Source organism: Lepus europaeus, chromosome 4 (assembly GCF_033115175.1).
Source record: "Lepus europaeus isolate LE1 chromosome 4, mLepTim1.pri, whole genome shotgun sequence".
In the NCBI taxonomy this organism is placed as follows: Eukaryota; Metazoa; Chordata; class Mammalia; order Lagomorpha; family Leporidae; genus Lepus; species Lepus europaeus.
The window spans coordinates 21013372-21032235 of NC_084830.1; the positions used below are offsets into that span (position 1 = coordinate 21013372).

Below are 18864 nucleotides of genomic sequence, written 5' to 3' on the forward strand. Positions count from 1 at the left end.
ATCATGATTCTTGAAATAGTCCTCTGAACTGTGCTGGAAGGCCATGCTTATCCCTACTTTGCAGATGAAGAAATTAACGTAGACAGCACATGGTAAGTGGTAAGTGATGTGAGAAACTTAATATTATCACTCCTGAATGCTTCCCCAAAGTTTCCAGCCCAAAGCTCTGCCCAGGATGCCATTTATATAACAAGTGTGGCACAAGAGTGGTTAACCAGGAATATCATTTGATTCTGTTACAGATGCATTGTGAGAGGTTTATATGTATCCTGAGAATAATTGGAACCACACTGTTTGGAGTCTCTCTCCTTCTGGGAATCACAGCTGCTTATATTGTTGGATACCAGTTTATCCAAACGGATAATTACTATTTCTCTTTTGGACTGTATGGTGCCTTTTTAGCATCACACCTCATCATCCAAAGCCTGTTTGCCTTTTTGGAGCACCGAAAAATGAAAAAATCCCTAGAAACCCCCATTAAGTTGAACAAAACAGTTGCTCTTTGCATCGCTGCCTATCAAGAAGACCCAGACTACTTAAGGAAATGTTTACAATCTGTGAAAAGGCTGACCTACCCTGGGATTAAAGTTGTCATGGTCATTGATGGGAACTCAGAAGATGATGTTTACATGATGGACATCTTCAGTGAAGTCATGGGCAGGGAAACATCAGCCACTTACATCTGGAAGAACAACTTTCATGAAAAGGGGCCAGGGGAGACTGATGAGTCACATAAAGAGAGCTCACAACATGTAACCCAACTGGTCTTGTCCAACAAAAGTGTTTGCATCATGCAGAAATGGGGTGGAAAGAGGGAAGTCATGTACACAGCCTTCAGAGCACTGGGACGAAGCGTGGATTATGTACAGGTAGGTCTCCAAATTCCTGCCAGGGCAAACATACATTTAAATAAAGCAGCTTTTGTATCTCTCCAGTCATATGCTATAGCCCATCCTTGTCCCTACTGAACACAGTGCTTCTTTCAGTTCATCTGAAAACAGCATGACTGTTGAAAGCACATTTTGAAAGAGAGAGGAAAAAAAAATCTTGTAAAACTGTTAAGACCATCTACGAAAATGCTTAACTCGTGTTGTGTTATTGGTTAGAGATCAAGATTATTTTGACAGGAGACCCTGCCTTCCCTTCCCTCCCCCTCCTTTACCTTCTCTGCCCTCATGGTTTTGCCAAGTCAAATCCAACGTCATTTTCCACACTCAGAATCTCCAGCTTTGTAAGAAAATAGTGTCTGCTTGAGCCGAAGGGTCTTGAGAAAATCTGCAGACTGAAGGGAGGACTATAAAATGTTTTCCACAGAGACTGGGCAAAATGGAAGTGGTGAGAACATTTTTGATTTAAAAGAGCAAGGAATTAAACATTCAGAGAGAAAAAGAAAAGGAAAATGAAAAATAAAAAAAAAAAATTGAGCAAAACCAAAGTAATGTTTATTTCACTCTCCAAACAGCATTACCTCACTCATTGCAACTTGACCTTTGAAAGCATTTGTGATGGTGTTTGCTTGCATGAAAATTAGACAGGCTGTGTCTCTCATTAGTTCACTGACAGCTCACCATGGGGTTTTTCCTCTCTTACTACTCATTGAAGTTTTCTTCTTTAGAACATCAAGAGGGACCATGTGAGTTTTCCAGTTTTAATTTTCTACAGATACTTTATATTTTGGCCATAATGGTATCAAGAAAGGAGAACTTCCTGGTTTAAGAAATCCAGGGGAAAACTCGTTATTTCCTCTTAAAAGTGAAATCCTAGTTTTCAGAAGACCCATTCTGTTCTCCAGGGGTCATTATTATCATAAAGTCGTGTCTAGTGGGTGTCAATGTTAGTAGATGGGAATGGACATTGGCTTTTGAGTCAATTGACTGAAGTTCTATTTTTTTAAATAAAGATTTATTTTGTTTATTTGAAAGACAGAGTTATAGAGAGAGGGAGAAAAAGAGAGAGGTCTTCCATCCACTGGTTCACTCCCCAGATGGTCGCAACAGCTGGAGCTACTCGATCTGAAGCCAGGAGGCTGGGTCTCCCATGTGGGTGCAGGGTCTCAAGGGCTTGGACCATGATCTACTATTTTCCCAGGCCATAGCAGAGAGCTGGATTGGAAGTAGAGCAGCCAGGAGTTGAACCAGCACCCATATGAGATGCTGGCACTATAGGCTGGGACTTTAACTCACTGTGTCACAGTGCTGGCTCCTTGATTAAGGTTCTAATCACAGAAATTAATTGCTTGTTGGTCTGGAACAAGAACATCTCCCTGAGTTTTAGTTTTCTGAGTATAATAAACCTTTTTTATAAGTGGTTTGAGATAATTATTTCAAATAACATATCCAAAATGCTTAGCAAAAGTTACAGTATTGTTGAGATAATGAAAGCTTTTATATAATAATAGCTTTGCTATTAATATTGTTTATTGCATGGTCATCTCATCCTTACTCAAAATTTATAGCATCTTCAATTGCCACCATAATATTAATTTAAATTACTCTGAAGAATTTTGAGACATTTCTTCATTGATACCAATCTACATATTAACTTCACTTCTAGGAAGCTGACAGTTTCTCTTTTAACTTCCTCCTAATTTTTGAATGGTAGAACTTTCACAGTTAAGATTCTTGCAGTAATCTGAGGACTGGATGTATTTACATAGTGCAAACTGGGTCTGGATGAGAGGATGATAGGACATTTTTAAAGAAAGGGATGTCTGGGGAATTTATAGAAGATATGAATAATGAAGTCTTGGGCCTAAAATGAGAAAATATCTATTTTGATATTTTGCCTTTATATCTGGTTAAAACAATGGTTACCTTTATAATTTCTAATCAATGTATCACTGAGTGGGTTTTTCTTTTTTCTTTTTCTTTTTAACTTGCTCCTCTCAAACTCCTTTTTCACATCATTCTCATTTTGAATTTTGTTTGTATCCTTGACAACTACACAGTTCCTATCCAGGAAAAATAGTACAAACTAGAGTGGGTTTGCTGGAGCCCTGATCAGGCTTAAAAACTTAACTTCCTCCAGGTGGAAGCTTGCAGATAGACTGACCTGAGTAGCTGCTGTTAACTAGGTCCTAATGCCTCCTGGGACTTTCAGTCAGTTCCAAGCATTCAAACAAGGGAGAAAAACTCTTAGCATTTTGGAACTGGTAATTCCATCTTGCCATTGTTCATCCATGTTTAACATATCAAAATGGCAATTGCATAAGGTTCCAACTTTCCACTCCACACTCTCATCTTCTATTCTGGCTGACCAAGGATTCAAGAGCTACAAAGCAGAAGGCATAGAAAGTCAAGGGTGTTGACTACTAAGCATTCCAAATGATCCGACTTGATTTGCAGGCTGGACAGGGAAGGAAGAAGCAAAATTCAGGTGGTTATACTCAAGAGAAAATAGGGGCTATAGAAGAAGTTGATGATTTTTTCTCATACTTACTGGAGAATACTGCTTAACTGTGGTGAGAGATGGCCAGAAATACTGATTCCCAGTTGCAGCTGGGTTCTCAATCCTCATCAGCACTTTCTTCCCCCTTGATCTTGAATGTCTTGCTTGTTGCTCTCATGACCTATTATTTCATATCTTCACCACCCTCCCAGCAACCTATCCAAACTCCTCCCTGCTTAACTACTAACAGATGACCTTGCCTCCTGCTGAAGACAAAAATCAAAATACTGGTTCTGAGTGCTCTTAAAGTCATCTTTACTCTCTTTTGCTTGCACTGTTTGAAGGATACCTAAACTCGTTTTCTGTCTCAGGGTTATTTTTCCTACCTATGCTCCTGGGTACCACTGGGTCTGCCCCTCTGCTGTCCTGTGGAACAGGCTGTATCAGTTACCACCTCTCCCTCTGTCTCTTTTAGCTTTCATCTCTAGTTTTACCTACCAACTATGACCTTGGCCTGGTAACCATTCAAATAGCCAGTGCTGATATGGAACACTGAGTGAAGCTCCAGTCTGATGAAAAGCTAGTGTGGGAGCACACGTGTCTGACCATGTTGGTGGCTGCTTTTGGAGAGAGAGAAGATAGAAAAGCAGCATAAGAAAAGTAAGAAAGTGACCAAAGAGGATGAAGGGAGTGGAAAATTAAAAAATGGAGAATAAGGCAGATTTTTAAGATTCAGAATCAATTTATTTTCTGGAGAAATTTTGTTTTTCACAGAAGGACAAGATTCTCAGCTGTCTGGATTTATCTTAACATAGGGCAACAAATTTTGCTTACTTTTTTTCAAAGTGATTTTTATATTTGCATTTTATTTACTAAAGATATGCATGTTTAAAAAATATAAAAGGTACAATAAGCAAAATTAAAATGACCTACAACAAATGCATGACAGAGTCGAACACCTTCCAATGTACATTTTTTATCTTTTTCTCATTTTTTTTGACAGGCAGAGTGGACAGTGAGAGAGAGAAAGAGAGACAGAGAGAAAGGTCTTCCTTTTGCCATTGGTTCACCCCTCAAATGGCTGCTGCAGCCAATGCACTGTGGCTGGCGCACCGCACTGATCCGATGGCAGGAGCCAGGTGCTTCTCCTGGTCTCCCATGGGGTGCAGGGCCCAAGCACTTGGGCCATCCTCCACTGCACTCCCTGGCCACAGCAGAGAGCTGGCCTGGAAGAGGGGCAACCAGGACAGAATCCGGCACCCCGACCGGGACTAGAACCCGGTGTGCAGGCACTGCAAGGCGGAGGATTAGCCTATTGAGATGCGGCACCGGTGCTTTTTCTCATTTTTAAAGCCTTGGATTGTATTTATTTTTTTGTATAATGTTATTTTCTTTTTACATGGCATTGTCAAGAGACAAAATACTTTTTGATATCCAGGTTATATTCTTGATTTACCCATATTTCTTGTCATTGAACATGCATGTTACAACTTCAGTGGGATCAATCTATGTAACAAATGGAAAAAATACCACTGATATATGCATTATCCAGATAGAAAATATACAATAAATATGAACATTTTTCTTTGTTTTTAATATTTATTTATTTGAAAGTCAGAGTTACAGAGGGATAGAGATAGAAAGAAAGAGAGATCTTTCATCCACTGATTTACTCCCCAGATGGCTACAATGGCTGGGGCTGGGCCAGGCCAAAACAAGGGACCAGCAGCTTCATTCACACATCCCTCAAGGTGGTAGAGGCCCAAGTGCTTGGGTCATCTTCCACTGATTTTTCCAGTGCATTAGCAGGGAGCTGGATTGTAAGTGGAACAGCCAGGATTCAAACTGTCACCCATATGGGATGTTGCCCTCACAGCTTTACTGCTATGCCTCAATGCTGACTCCTAAATATGAACATTTTTTCTAAAAGAGAAGATTATTGGAGGTAATTTGATTGTTAGTGCAATCTAGCAGTATCCTAGGTATACCGTTTTTTTTTTTTTTTCACGAGTGGAGAAAAATAAGGATATAGCATTCATAATAGCACAGTTGCCTCTCATTACTTAATGATTCTGTGTAACTTATCTAATTAGTAAAATTTGCCTGTCACCCCCAAATCCATACTTGCTGTACATTGGTGGTCATTTGCATGCATATGGCTAAAAGAATTGAGTCATGCAATACTCATGTTCCAGCTGAGGTCAAACAAGATGATGTTTTGCTTTCTTCCTTCAGTTTTTATACTGTAAGCAGTTATCCTCTCATGGTCTAGTTAGTGCTCTGTTTTTCACACTTTCATGCCCCTTGCTGGTGATGTAGCTGTTTACAGTGGCCACCAAGTGTGTGCTGCAGTTGTACTAGCATTCCTTTGCATGAGAAGGCTGTGCTCTGACTCATGAGGTGAGTCTGCCTGAGGTGTAAGCTATCAACCTGTTGGGCATGAGTTCAGTGTAAATGAGTCAACAACATATGTTAAATAAGGTATATAGAAACAGAGGCACAAGTGAAACAGGATTCTGCATTGATTAGTAGATGACAATGTGGGGACCAGAGACCGAGAAGCTTCTATTTGTATTAAAATGGCATTTTTCCCCATGTTCACTAATCCAGTATTCATGGAAATTTCATAGATCATAATCCATACCATGAGTGTATGTGGAGTTGGACTAATTCTTGTTGTACACATACAGGAAGCCTAAGCAACTGAAGTCTTCTGGAGACCAGTGTTGAGAATAGTATGCTTCTTTGTATATTTCACTTTGTAGGATAAGGTTAAGCACGCACTGAAACAGAAATGAGACAATCTGAATTCTGGACCCTGTCTACTGGCCGTGGGCCTGGCCCCAATTGGTTCTGTGATGAAACTGATAAAACAGGATCTCTAAGATCCCTCCCAGCTCAGGATGCACAACCTAGTACTGTTTTAATCCCTCTGACATCTTAGTTCTTTCTAGCAACATACTGGAGTGAGATCAAAATAAAACAAATATCAGAATTTTCTTTTCATTTATCATTGCAATTATGTTTCTCATGATCACTTTTAAACTGCCCTTTCCTCAAATACTGGTCCTTGATTATAAACCCTGGCTTAAAGCCAACATTGTGCACTTTTATGATCTCCTCTTTTAGAATGAGAATTCCAAGCCTGGTAATAAGGGTGTTGGGTGGCTTAGGCATTAAAGGTAAAATTTGGTTTGCCACTTCTTGAGCTGGATGATCAATTTTGCTATGCATCTTTTATGACTTTTATCCATTTCCACTGTTTCCTAAAAGGAAAGGAGAGTAATCAAATGACTCCATTTTCTCATTTTACTGTTTGGAAGAGAGTATAGGTTGACAGAGATAGAAATTATTTTATAGCTGCTTGGATAATTAATTCTACAAAGAAAGGCTTATATCTTCCTAATTTCTTTTAAGAAAGGCAACAAAGGAGAGCCCAACTGCACAGATAATCTCTAAGGTAGAGGCTTTCCGTTGGTTTTCACTGGTTTGAGATCCAGTGCCTTAAAGCTAATTGTTGTAAGCCGGCACCCTCCCCATCCCCTAACACCTTTCCCAAAAGAAAGTTGAGCTTTTCTTTGAGGAATTTGTTTTTCTTCTGGAGTGCTTTTCCTCACTAATTTCAAAGTTTTTGCAACTCTACAATCCTTAGTTATTATGATTTTGTAGATGCTTCTTAATCTGGGGCTAATGAACTGAAATGTATGCTTACACAGAAATTACATTTATCTAGGAATCCATATAGGTAGAAAATCAAGATTTCTTAAAAATAAAATATCATGCTATATTGATAAATTCCTAGAAATCACTTGTAATATAATTAGTGACTGTACATTATATACTTTTTATTATTTTTGTGTTCTATGAGAAATTTTAAATTATTTGCAGCATCCTATTTGTGAAGAAGTTATTGTCTGTTCTCATTCTTTGATTTCCTGTATTTTCTACGTGAGTCTAGTTCCATAAAAATTAGCAGTCATTTGTACTCCTTTTCACTGGACAATGCAATTCTCAGGGTCTAGATAAAAAAAAAGTTTGTTATTTACATTTATATACTTGCATAAGCCAAATATTATGTTCCTGTTTTAAGTAGTAGCACATCCAGCAACTTCTGTGCTAATGAAGATGTGCCAATTCAAGACGCAACAAACACTTCTGTAATTTCAGTGGGTCCAGGGCCCACCCTTTGCTACATGATGAGATTTTACACATTGTACCACAAGGGTACATTCCAGGTCACGAATGAATCATAGTCAGCTGCAAAATTCTCTCTATCTAATTGTTTCTTCCTTTCCTTACTTAAGAAAACACTACTCTTGAGACTTTTGCATTGTCGGCTCAAGAATTCAACTTGTTTAACTTAAATTTGTTCAGTATTGGATGAGGCATTGGTTTACCTCTCTCTGAATGAGTCATACCTTATTTAAAGTAATTATAAGAAGGATCATTTCTATCTTGGGACTTGCATCCTAAATTTTTGCCTCTGGTTTTAATTTATCATTTCTTAATATATATGAATTTCATTTATTGAGCATATACTATGACCTAGCCATTGTTAAGTGCTTTAATGCATTATCTCATTAACCATTACAACAGACTTATGTGACAGATATGATTGTCCAGAATTTTCACCAGAGGGATGGGAGCTTAAGGAGATGAAGTAAAGACTCCAAGTGAAGGAGTTTGTCCAAGTTTATGTAAGTGGTAAATGGTCGGCTGAGATCCAGATGGATTTGTCTTCAAAGTCACGTATAACTCACTCTTTTCCTTTCAGAAGTAGGTTTCTCTGGTTCTGTGCTGTTAGGAGTTCAGGGAGAATGGCCCCATCTTGTGTTTCCTAGTAAAATAATGTCCCTGATTCAAGGTTAAAATGAAAGGTCAGGGTTAAGGTGAAGGGTCAAGGTTAAGAAAGGATTGAGGGTAAAGATAACAGCAACAGAAAGAGTTGTGATTTATTATCAACCGGTTTCCTCACTGAAGGCAGCTGGAGCAATTAGAGTTCCTCTTACTGTATTAGTTCTCAGTTCCCTTTGAAGTGGTACAGGAGGCCAGAGGGATATTCATTAGTCAATCTGAAGGGAAAGAGCATAAAAAAGATCTGGCATTTTAGACATGGGGCTTAGAATTTGAAAGGCATTTGGTAGAACAAACAATATTTCTAAAGGATATTTTCATTTAGATTGTTGTGAAGTGGATTGTTTGACCTCAGTGAGTTAATTTGGAATGGAGATGAATGCTGTCAATGTTTATCTATGAGCCATCTATTTGTGATTGTGTTTGCCATGATCCTGCAGGAATGGATTTACTTAAAGAGTATAAAAAAAATTAAGGATTATTACAGTGCACTAATGACAAACTTCTTTGCAGTGCCTTGAAATTTACAAAGTACTTTTCTATAGGAAGTGTACCTCATGTGTCATGATGGTGCTAAAAGTCTTGTTCAAGGTTGAACAAATTATAAGAAATAGATCTGAAGACTTTAATTTAGCTTTGTTGACCCTGTGGACATTTGTTCTTAAAACAGGCAAAATATCGACCAAAGAAAATCTAATCTGTACTTTATACAGTTACTCTGTGGAAATGGAGCAGCTAAAAAACTAACAGAATTAAAATTGGAGGCTTAAAACATACTTAGCCTTAATTTTGCTGTTATTTTAGGAAATCAGAACCCTTTTCCATAACAAATTATTTTGAATCCAGAGTTGGCAAATTTTTCTTGTAATGGGATAGATGGTAACTATTCAGCTTTGTGGACTACACAGTTTCCTGCTGAAACTAATGGACTCTGCTGTTGGAGTGGGGAAGCAGCCATAGATAATTTGTAAATGAACACATTCCACATTCCAGGATGGCCACATTCCAGTAAAACTTTATTTATGGACACTGAAATGGTAACTACCCTGAGCTGATGGTTACCCAATATATACACGAATCAAAGTATCACGTTGTGCCTCAGAAATATGCATATATAATATGTCAATAAAAATAAAATTAAAAATGAAATTCGAATTTCATACAATTTTCATGCATTATGTAATGTTTCTTTTGATTTTTTTTTTCAGCTATTTAAAAATATAAAACCATTCTTAGCCTGTTGTCCAAATCAAGACAAGTGGCAGGCTGGGCATGACCTGTAGGCCTTAATTAACCAAACTTTGTTTTAGATGAGAAGGGAAACATGAGTGTTAACTCTTGGCTGGAAGAGGGAAGCGTGTCTTCTGCCCGTTAGTAGATGATTGTATGGTTAAGGCTGAGGTGGCTGATCTCTCCTAACCGTGTCACTGCGTCTTGACATTTCCACTCATTTCCTCAAAAGTTGATAACCTTGCTTCATTTCAATATCTCCTGGTGAGAGTTCTTATAATTAGTAGTCATATGGCTTCAACAAATTACAGTGATAGACTCATTGTGGCCAAAAAAAGTTTTGATTTGTTTTGTTTCCTGTATGGAAATCACATCTGGTAGTTTTTCCTTATGTGAGGTTAAGCTCTGCATGTACTGGTGAATGTCTCACAGATTCTAGCACAGTACTAAGGAGCCAACATTCATGAAATGACATATTTGTTATTATGTGGTGAGGAGACAACTAGAAATCTGGTCCTACTGTATAGAGTTTAACAAGGGCTAAAGGTCTGACCTTTAAACCTTAAGAAATAAATGTCATTGTGTCTGGAAATACACAACCTTTCATACACTGTCAAAGACCACAGCTTTCTACTTAGACCATTCTGCCACCAAACAGCATCCAGAAATTGCTTTAAAACTCTTAAATTCCGCTACAACAAACTTTTTCCCAAGAGATTTCGGAGAAGTTTCCCAGGTGACACAATTAGACTCCCCTTGCAAACAGTCTCAGAGAACTTCTGGCAGTTAGCTGTTGGAAACAGGGAGGGGCAGGGACCAATTTAAATATGCACAACCTCAGAAGTCTGGTTCAAGTTTAGTCATTTCAAAGAGGCAGTTCCCCTGGTTTTCCTGTGCTCACAAGCAGGCAGGAGTTATTTGAACATTAATTCTGGATTGCTCCCTTCCTGTTGTTTTTAAAAGTCTTTTTTTAGCTTTCTGGTTTTACCTTCCCCAGCTTGAGTCAATAGAGGTGGGTGTGACCATGAACCAAAGATGCTGGATTCTAAAGGTGGGTTGGACTTCGCCTTCACCTTTCTCTACCCTCATGATAGGCCTCCTGCCCAACTTGTAACCAGGTACAAACCAGTGATAGACAAAGAATGAGAGACACAAAACATTGCTTTTAGATAAATTTTTATAGGCTCCAAAGGCAAGGGATATTTGGATTCAAATACAAGCATTAGTAAAATCCCATTTTCTGCAATGAAATAGTAACGTCCAGCTTCTGTCTATATTCTTTTTTCTTTAAATAGAAGAAGCTATGTTGAACTCAATAGAAGGTAAAAAACTTGGATTTTTTTATTTAGAAAATGGATGCTTCTAAATAAACAATAGAATCAAAAATTCAGAAACTAATCCCCAAATTGTTATAATTCATTAAATTGGAGAATTGAAGGTGAGGAGTGGTGGTGAAATCGGAGAAGACCCCCTAAAATTTACACTGAAATGTGGCCCCTTGAAGTTCCCTAGAAATGCTATCCCGGGTGCCACATGTGTAGCCGGAATTAGGGGTGCCTTACGATTTCATCATGGGCTTATTACTAAATCCACGATATTAATAAGCCCAAGAGGGTTCTTGCCTAATATTTAGAGAAGAATTCTAAATACTGGCACAGATAAACAAGGCAGCATGGTACGTTTTAAGCTTTTATTTAGTGAGAAAGATGCATAGGAGAGTGAGAGCTTTATTTAGAGGAGAGAGGTGAATAGGGGTTCATACCAAGCACCAGGAACCAGCCACATGGATGAGCATCTAGGCCAGAAAGCCTAGAGCACGTGGCCTGAAGGCCATGCGCCCTGGAGGAGCAGGGCTACAGCAAGCCCTGTCCTGGCAAGAGGCCAGGGAAGAGCAGGCCGGGCCACAGTGTGGCCCGTCTTTTAACCCACTTCCAAAGGGGAGTGGTTAATTAACCTGATTGGCTGGTGGGCACCCAGGTATGGCCAGGCAGGGGAATGAAGCCACAAAGGGGTGTGGCAAAGGCATCAGGTAGGGGCATGAGGCCACACAGAGGCATGGTGTAGGCATGGTCTTCCAGTTCACAAGTCTGATCAATTTTAACTTATATACCTGCCTACTTCAGTGGTAGTTGATGAATTTACTTTTTATGACTGGGTACTCCATAGTCTCTTTAAGTTATAAGTTCCAACAGTGCATTAAAATTGCTATTTTCACCAGCATTCTTAACATAGAAATTTCTCAGAAATAAAAGGCTATTACTGAAATTGAGACAAATATCTTTTGAAAAATATTGAGATTCCTTAGCTAATGGTGCAAAGTATTCATTCTATGTGTATCTAAAGTGCATTTCAACTCTGAGATTTATGCTTCTACAAATTGATTAGTTTTTGTTTGCTTTGCATTAAAAACTGGTAAGTCAGGTTCTAACTATTTTTACATAGTGTTTTGGAGAACTGTTGAGGTAGTTACTTTTGATATAAATAAATAGACTTTCTTGATTCAATTCAACCAATATAGATGGGCTTGATGGCAGAATATGGAAACTGTAGGTAATACCCAGTCTCTGCTAGTTCTAGCATTCACTAACTAGATGAATTTGTCAAACTAGTTAATTATGTGTTAATTCTAGTACATTTATATCTGCTCTGATCTTGCTACATTCATCGGAAATAGTATGTCTGATGGGGACATTTTTTTCCTTCTCATGGGATGGGAGTTCCACCCAAAGGTATTACTTACCTGGCATCTACCAGCTGTCTCACTCTTTTCCTTACTAAGGGAAGAGGATTGATTTAACCTGACTCAGCATTGAAGGTGCAGTAGATAGCAGTTGTCTTTTTATTCTGAGGGTGGGCTTTTCTTAAAGAGTAGGCATTTGCCATACCTTCTGAAGTGGTATATACTTTGCAGAGAAAGGATGGGCCCACTTAGATGTTGTCTGGAATTGAACAATTCTAATACCTGCGAACAAAAGAAGTCTGCTTCTCCACAGATATAAGTCTTATTCTCCATAACAACTTCATGATTATACATATGACATTTGGTTTTTCTCATCTGCTTTAGTCTTTTGTTTAATAATTCCATGGATCAAAAATCAGGGGCTGGAATGAAAAGTAACTATATTTATAACTCTGCCCCATTTGATCTCCCATAGAAATATCTATCAGGAATACACAGGTATAGACTAATTTCAATAATTTTAAAAGATTTATTTATTTATTTGAGATACAGAGCTACAGACAAAGGGAGAGACAGAGAGAAGGGTCCTCCATTTGTTGGTCCACTCTCCATATGGCTGCAATGGCCGGAGCTGGGCAGATACAAAGCCAGGGGCCAGGAGCCTCCTCTGGGTTTCCCACATGGGTGCAGGGGCCCAAGCACTTGGGTCATCTACCACTGCCTTTCCAGGCCATCAGCAGGGAGCTGGATCAGAAGAGGAGCAGTGGGTATACAAGCTGCCACCTATACGAGATGCTGGCACCGCAGGTGGAGGTTTAACTTAACTACACCATAGCACCAATCCAGATAATTTTCTTGAAGTTGTAGTTGGTTTGGCTCCAGAATTGCTTTTTTTGGCACCCAAAAAAAGGTTGTTTTTAGGAATAGCAATTGGTATTTCTGGAATAGCTTAAGATGACTTACAACTGCTTTTAAATCCAAAGGGCTAGATGAACACTTAATATTCCCCAAATTAGGTCTTGTTTCAGAACCACCAATCATCTATAGGAGAATTGCTCTTAAAAGCCTTATCCAAAGCAAAGGAAAAAACAAATATGTCATTCTTCCAGAATTCAGGTGTTACCTAAACCATGAGGTTTTCATTGCCAAAACTGAGACAAGCTGTCATCCTACAAGACACACCTAGCACATCCTTTTAGCTGTTCTATCCAGCAATGTCATTAACTTAAATAAGCAGCTTGCTGTTTGTCATCTGCCATGATCTCCCCGTCCTCTGATATCTATGTATACTTGCTTCCTGAGGCCCTATGACAACGACGGATATCACAGAATGTATGCGCAATTGAGTGTAAGGATTGTGCTCATGGTTCTTCCTTTTCTTTAAATAATTTTTTTCTTTTTTACTTTCAGGTTTGTGATTCAGATACCATGCTTGATCCTGCTTCATCTGTGGAGATGGTGAAAGTTTTAGAGGAAGATCCCATGGTTGGAGGTGTAGGGGGAGATGTTCAGGTGCATATGGCTTCTTTTTTTTGTTGTTGCCTAACACATTGAATAGTACTTTTACTCATTGATTCATTGACTATTGATTACACACCAACTCTGTGCCAAGTATTTTTGTTGGTAGTAGAGGTATATTAATTAGAATATACCTCATTTCCTACTTCTATTGGGATAATCCAGTATTTCCTTGCTTTGTTCTGAGGTATAATCCATGTTTATAATAGATAATTAGTTAGATGAAACATATAACGGTATTCAATGTGCTAAACTATGATGTTGGAATTTAGTTGTAAGAGTAAAGAAATTAAAGTATGGTAGAGAATAGGTGATGTACCTTTTACTATATATTTAAAATCTGCTCAATATGTGATTGACCAAAGAATCCAAAATAGAAAACAAAGGAAGAAAAGAGAAATGGCAACTCAAATGTATACTGGTAAGGAAGGCGAAAGGACAGTAAGTCAGCTTTCAAATACGGATAATCCCATTTTTTAATCAATGGAGAAATAGTTAATGAAACAAATACTAACAAAAGTAACTTGAAGTATATAGGATGGAAGAATGAGTATGTGAAAATATGTAAAGATTAAAATGAGAGTCCTATGAAATATGAGATTAGATTTTCACAAAAAGTGAGAAGCACATAGAAAGTTAGCTTCAAAGTTTAGTTATTGTATTGCTGTACAGCCCATTTTGTGTACACATGTTGATAGTGAGGGCAAATAAATTGCATTAGAAAGACAGAGAAATAGTCTGGCAATAAAAAGGTAGCATGCAAAATCCAGAAGATAACTCAACAAAGTCTAGATAGAGGAGATCATTTAGAAATATCTCGAAGAAAAAGTTCACAATTTTCAATGATCTTTATGTAAAGCATCATTACAGGATTTAAATTTTGCAGGGAGGACAGAACAAGCTCTTTTGTCACTGGCATTGCCAAAACAAGTACAAAGAGAGGAGAAGGAAATTTAACAACTAGGGGATGGACAAGTTGATACTTAACTGAGCTGAAGGGACTTGGACTTAAAAATCTTCAAATCTTAGATGAAAGGAAAGAGTGTATGGGAAAGAATTCATGGACTAAGAACTAAAGCCTAAACAATCTCGACATTATAGCACAAAAGCAAGACTAAGCATAAAAAACACAGCAAAAAAATGGAGAGAGAATGATGAACTAGGAAAAAATGCATACCATCATAGAATCCCAATCATACACATACACTAAAACACACACAAAACTTATCAAATACATCTAGTAATACAGGACCAGAGAAAGCAAACAAAATATGACAGAAAGAGAAAGCAATTCAAAATATGGAGATAAAATAATAAATATCACTACAGCTAGGAATGTGAGGATGATGTAGGTTTTGCTGGTATTTTCAGGTAAAACTTAACCTTTTTTTTCCCCCTTCTTGCAGATTTTAAACAAGTACGATTCCTGGATCTCCTTCCTCAGCAGTGTGAGATACTGGATGGCTTTTAATATAGAAAGGGCCTGCCAGTCTTATTTTGGGTGTGTCCAGTGCATTAGTGGACCTCTGGGGATGTACAGGAACTCCTTGCTGCATGAGTTTGTGGAAGACTGGTACAATCAGGAATTTATGGGCAACCAGTGTAGTTTTGGTGATGATAGGCATCTGACAAACCGAGTGCTGAGTCTGGGCTATGCAACAAAGTACACAGCTCGATCCAAGTGCCTTACTGAAACCCCTATCGAGTATCTCCGGTGGTTAAACCAGCAGACCCGTTGGAGCAAGTCCTACTTCCGAGAGTGGCTGTACAATGCAATGTGGTTTCATAAACATCACTTGTGGATGACCTACGAAGCGGTTATCACTGGATTCTTCCCCTTCTTTCTCATTGCCACAGTAATCCAGCTCTTCTACCGGGGTAAAATCTGGAACATCCTCCTCTTCTTGTTAACTGTCCAGCTAGTAGGTCTCATAAAATCATCTTTTGCCAGTTGCCTTAGAGGAAATATCGTCATGGTCTTTATGTCTCTCTACTCAGTGTTGTACATGTCAAGTTTACTTCCGGCCAAGATGTTTGCAATTGCAACGATAAACAAAGCTGGGTGGGGCACTTCTGGAAGGAAAACCATTGTTGTTAATTTCATAGGACTCATTCCAGTATCAGTTTGGTTTACAATTCTGCTGGGTGGTGTCATTTTCACCATTTATAAGGAATCTAAAAAGCCATTTTCAGAATCCAAACAGACAGTTCTAATTGTTGGAACGTTGCTCTATGCATGCTACTGGGTCATGCTTTTGACGCTGTATGTGGTCCTCATCAATAAGTGTGGCCGGCGGAAGAAGGGACAACAGTATGACATGGTGCTTGATGTATGATATAACATTGATTGGCGTTTGCAGTCACATTTGCAGACACACACAACACCTTAGTTCCTCGAGGGGCTGTACAGTATTGTGGCATCAGATAATGCCACCACAGGAGACATATCACTGCTGCTGGGACTTGAACAAAGACATTTCTATGGGTTTATTTTGATTCTGCCAAAGTAAAACAATACATCAACAAGAAGAAACTCAGATTTAATCTGTTATTTCTATGAAAATGGGAGGAATTCTTTGTTTATGCACTTTTTCCCTACTGTGCATCCGCCTGACAGTATTTTGCCCTAAATACCTCACTAGCCATGCTTTATGTGGGTTATCATGGAAGAAAAGGATTTTGGAAACTCAAGGAAAAGTTCTTTCAACCTATACAGCCTAACTTATGAACGGTTATGATAGCTAGTTTTTAAGGAGGGATTTTTCTCTTTAACTCTACCAAATGAAATGCCAAAGGAAATTATAAAGGCCGTTGGCTGTGCTGTATTTTGATATAATTGTACTGTGTTTTAAAATTTTGTATGTCAATTTTTAAAACAAATTTTGCATACTCTATATTTTACTTCTCTGCGAAAATACACCTGTTCTTCCTTTTTTTAAATAAAAAAGATTCTGAAAAAAATCATACTTAAAAATCCTGCCCAAAATGTGAAGCTTGGTTGACTGATTTTCATAATAGAAAGAATAAATTGTTTCTCTCTCTCTCTACCTTTTAAAATGGAATAGTTTATTTCTGTGAAAAAATATTTAAACTTTCAGTATTTTAAGTTTTAATTTTCATTTCTTTTTGAAAAGGCCAATGTACCTGTCATGATTTGGGACTAAAAATACATACTTATGTATGTGCAAAAGGAAAATCAAGGCCAAAGTGGTAGAAAAGTGCAATTTTTTCATAAGTTGGAAAAAAGAGAATGCTAGTCCTGAAAAGAAAACACTGGGCACCCAGCACTGGAAAAAACATGGATGATCTTTGGAGATTCTGGTAGTGTTTTCCCAGACCAAGTAAAGTGGGAAATAGAAAAATTATCTGTATAATTCGGACAAATACAGTGCAGCTCATCTTAAGTTTTGTTCTGTGGCATGAATTCACTGAAGCCCATTTATCTCTATGTTGAACACATTTCACCTGTTTTCACCTGTCATTTTGTTTAGCTTGATAATTTACTTTACATATTAATATGTTGTTTACATGGGTGAGTTGGATAAATTATAATAAAGATGAAGAGTCAAAATTGACAGTTTTAAGCTCTAAGTGTTCTCCTTTACTTTCTAGGGATTTTTTAAAATCCTGAATTATACAGATAATTGCTTTATCTCTCTTATTCTTGGCCTCCACAAAGATGTCTACACAGTGGAAATGATTTCAAGGTTAAGTAAGTATGTCAAGAATTGGCACATAGAAAACTGGATGAACCAGGTGCTCTGAACCTTACTTACTATGGGACCTCAATTATCCAATTTGACTTTGTAAACATTCAATCTTGCCTTATAGCTGGTGCTGTGTAGACCTGTGTTACAAAGCATTATCAGAACGCATGAATAATTTCAAAGCCTTGTTCTGAAGCAGAGACGTGTAGAGAAATGTTAAAATGTGGGCTTCCTGCCCTTCTGCTTCCTTTCCATGTAGACATCTATGTTATATCTATCCTGCCTAAGAAAAAGCTGCACATTCTACCTTCAGATTACAAAAGGTACATAAGATTCTTAAACTCAGACTCTCACAGAACAGAGAGCTTGTGGGAAACAAACATACCATGCCAATAAATGAGACTAAAACTTGACTTTGACTTTTTAACTATTTATGTTCTAAGTTAAGCTTTGATAACATTCAAGTGTCAAATTCTCTCATTCTTATAAAAAGTTGAATTAATTGCCTGTATTTATTTTAGCAATTATTCAATGTACTTCCAGTATAGGATGTATAGTATAATTGATTTTTTTGTAAATAAAATATTTTTGATAAAATTATTGCCTTTTTTTCTAAGGGAAGGGGGAACTTTGTCTTATTGACTATAATGGGTAATATAGGGAAAAAGCTTCATGGTTGGTTAAAGATGAGGAGTCATCTAATGTTACCTTATGTAGAAATCTCCAAAATTGGTGTGATATAGAAATCTGGGAAGTTAGAGAGGAAAGAAGGAAGGGAGGGAGACAGAGTGAGCGAGGCCTGTTCAACGTGATCTTTTTCTCTAATACTCTTTCTTCCTTTTCTATTCAAAGCATCCCAAATTTAAATGAAAGTTTTATTATCATAGATTTTATCATAGTATGAAGAAAATCACAGATATGTAGGAAAATTTTAAGCATATTTATTATAGCATTATTTATCAATAATAACCAAACATTGAGATAAGCTCAAATCAAATGCTGAGAGCAGTAACTAAATAAATTATGCCATATCCAGATAATGGTATAATCTGCCATTAATTACAGTGTTCTCAGAGATTCTATGAAGACATTGAAGAAACTTCACATTTTGTACAGTAAAATTCCCAATTTTGTAAAAACAACACTTAAACATGGTTATCTCTAATACTAGGAATAAGACCAATTTATATTCTATATATGTTTTTCTATCTTCCAAATACCATAAATGGGTATTGCTTTTATCACCAGAAAAAGGACAATAACTATTTTTTTAAAGTGGGTTGGGGCATCTAATAGCATTTTCTGATTTGAGAATCTTTGATAGTAATTATCCCATTTTATTACTTACCTTTCAAATTCATTTTATTTCCCAACTCCTTTTTTCATTAAGCTTATAAGAATCTTCATTATTTTATTACAGTTACATTATTAAATAATAGCCGCTGAGCATTACTGTCATAGTAAGCAGCAGAAATATTGGTATTGATC

General features: G+C 37.6%; 1 protein-coding gene across 1 annotated transcript in view; it reads left to right on the top strand.

The window, feature by feature from the left end:
- HAS2 (hyaluronan synthase 2) overlaps window positions 1-17901 on the top strand; it is a 30481-nt gene extending 12580 nt beyond the window's left edge. The window contains exons 2-4 of the mRNA XM_062189461.1: window positions 243-869; window positions 13562-13663; window positions 15076-17901. Coding sequence (XP_062045445.1) covers window positions 243-869; window positions 13562-13663; window positions 15076-16005 — 1659 coding nt within the window. The 3' untranslated portion in view covers window positions 16006-17901. The remainder of the gene's footprint in view (window positions 1-242; window positions 870-13561; window positions 13664-15075) is intronic.
- The last annotated feature ends 963 nt before the right edge of the window (window positions 17902-18864 follow it).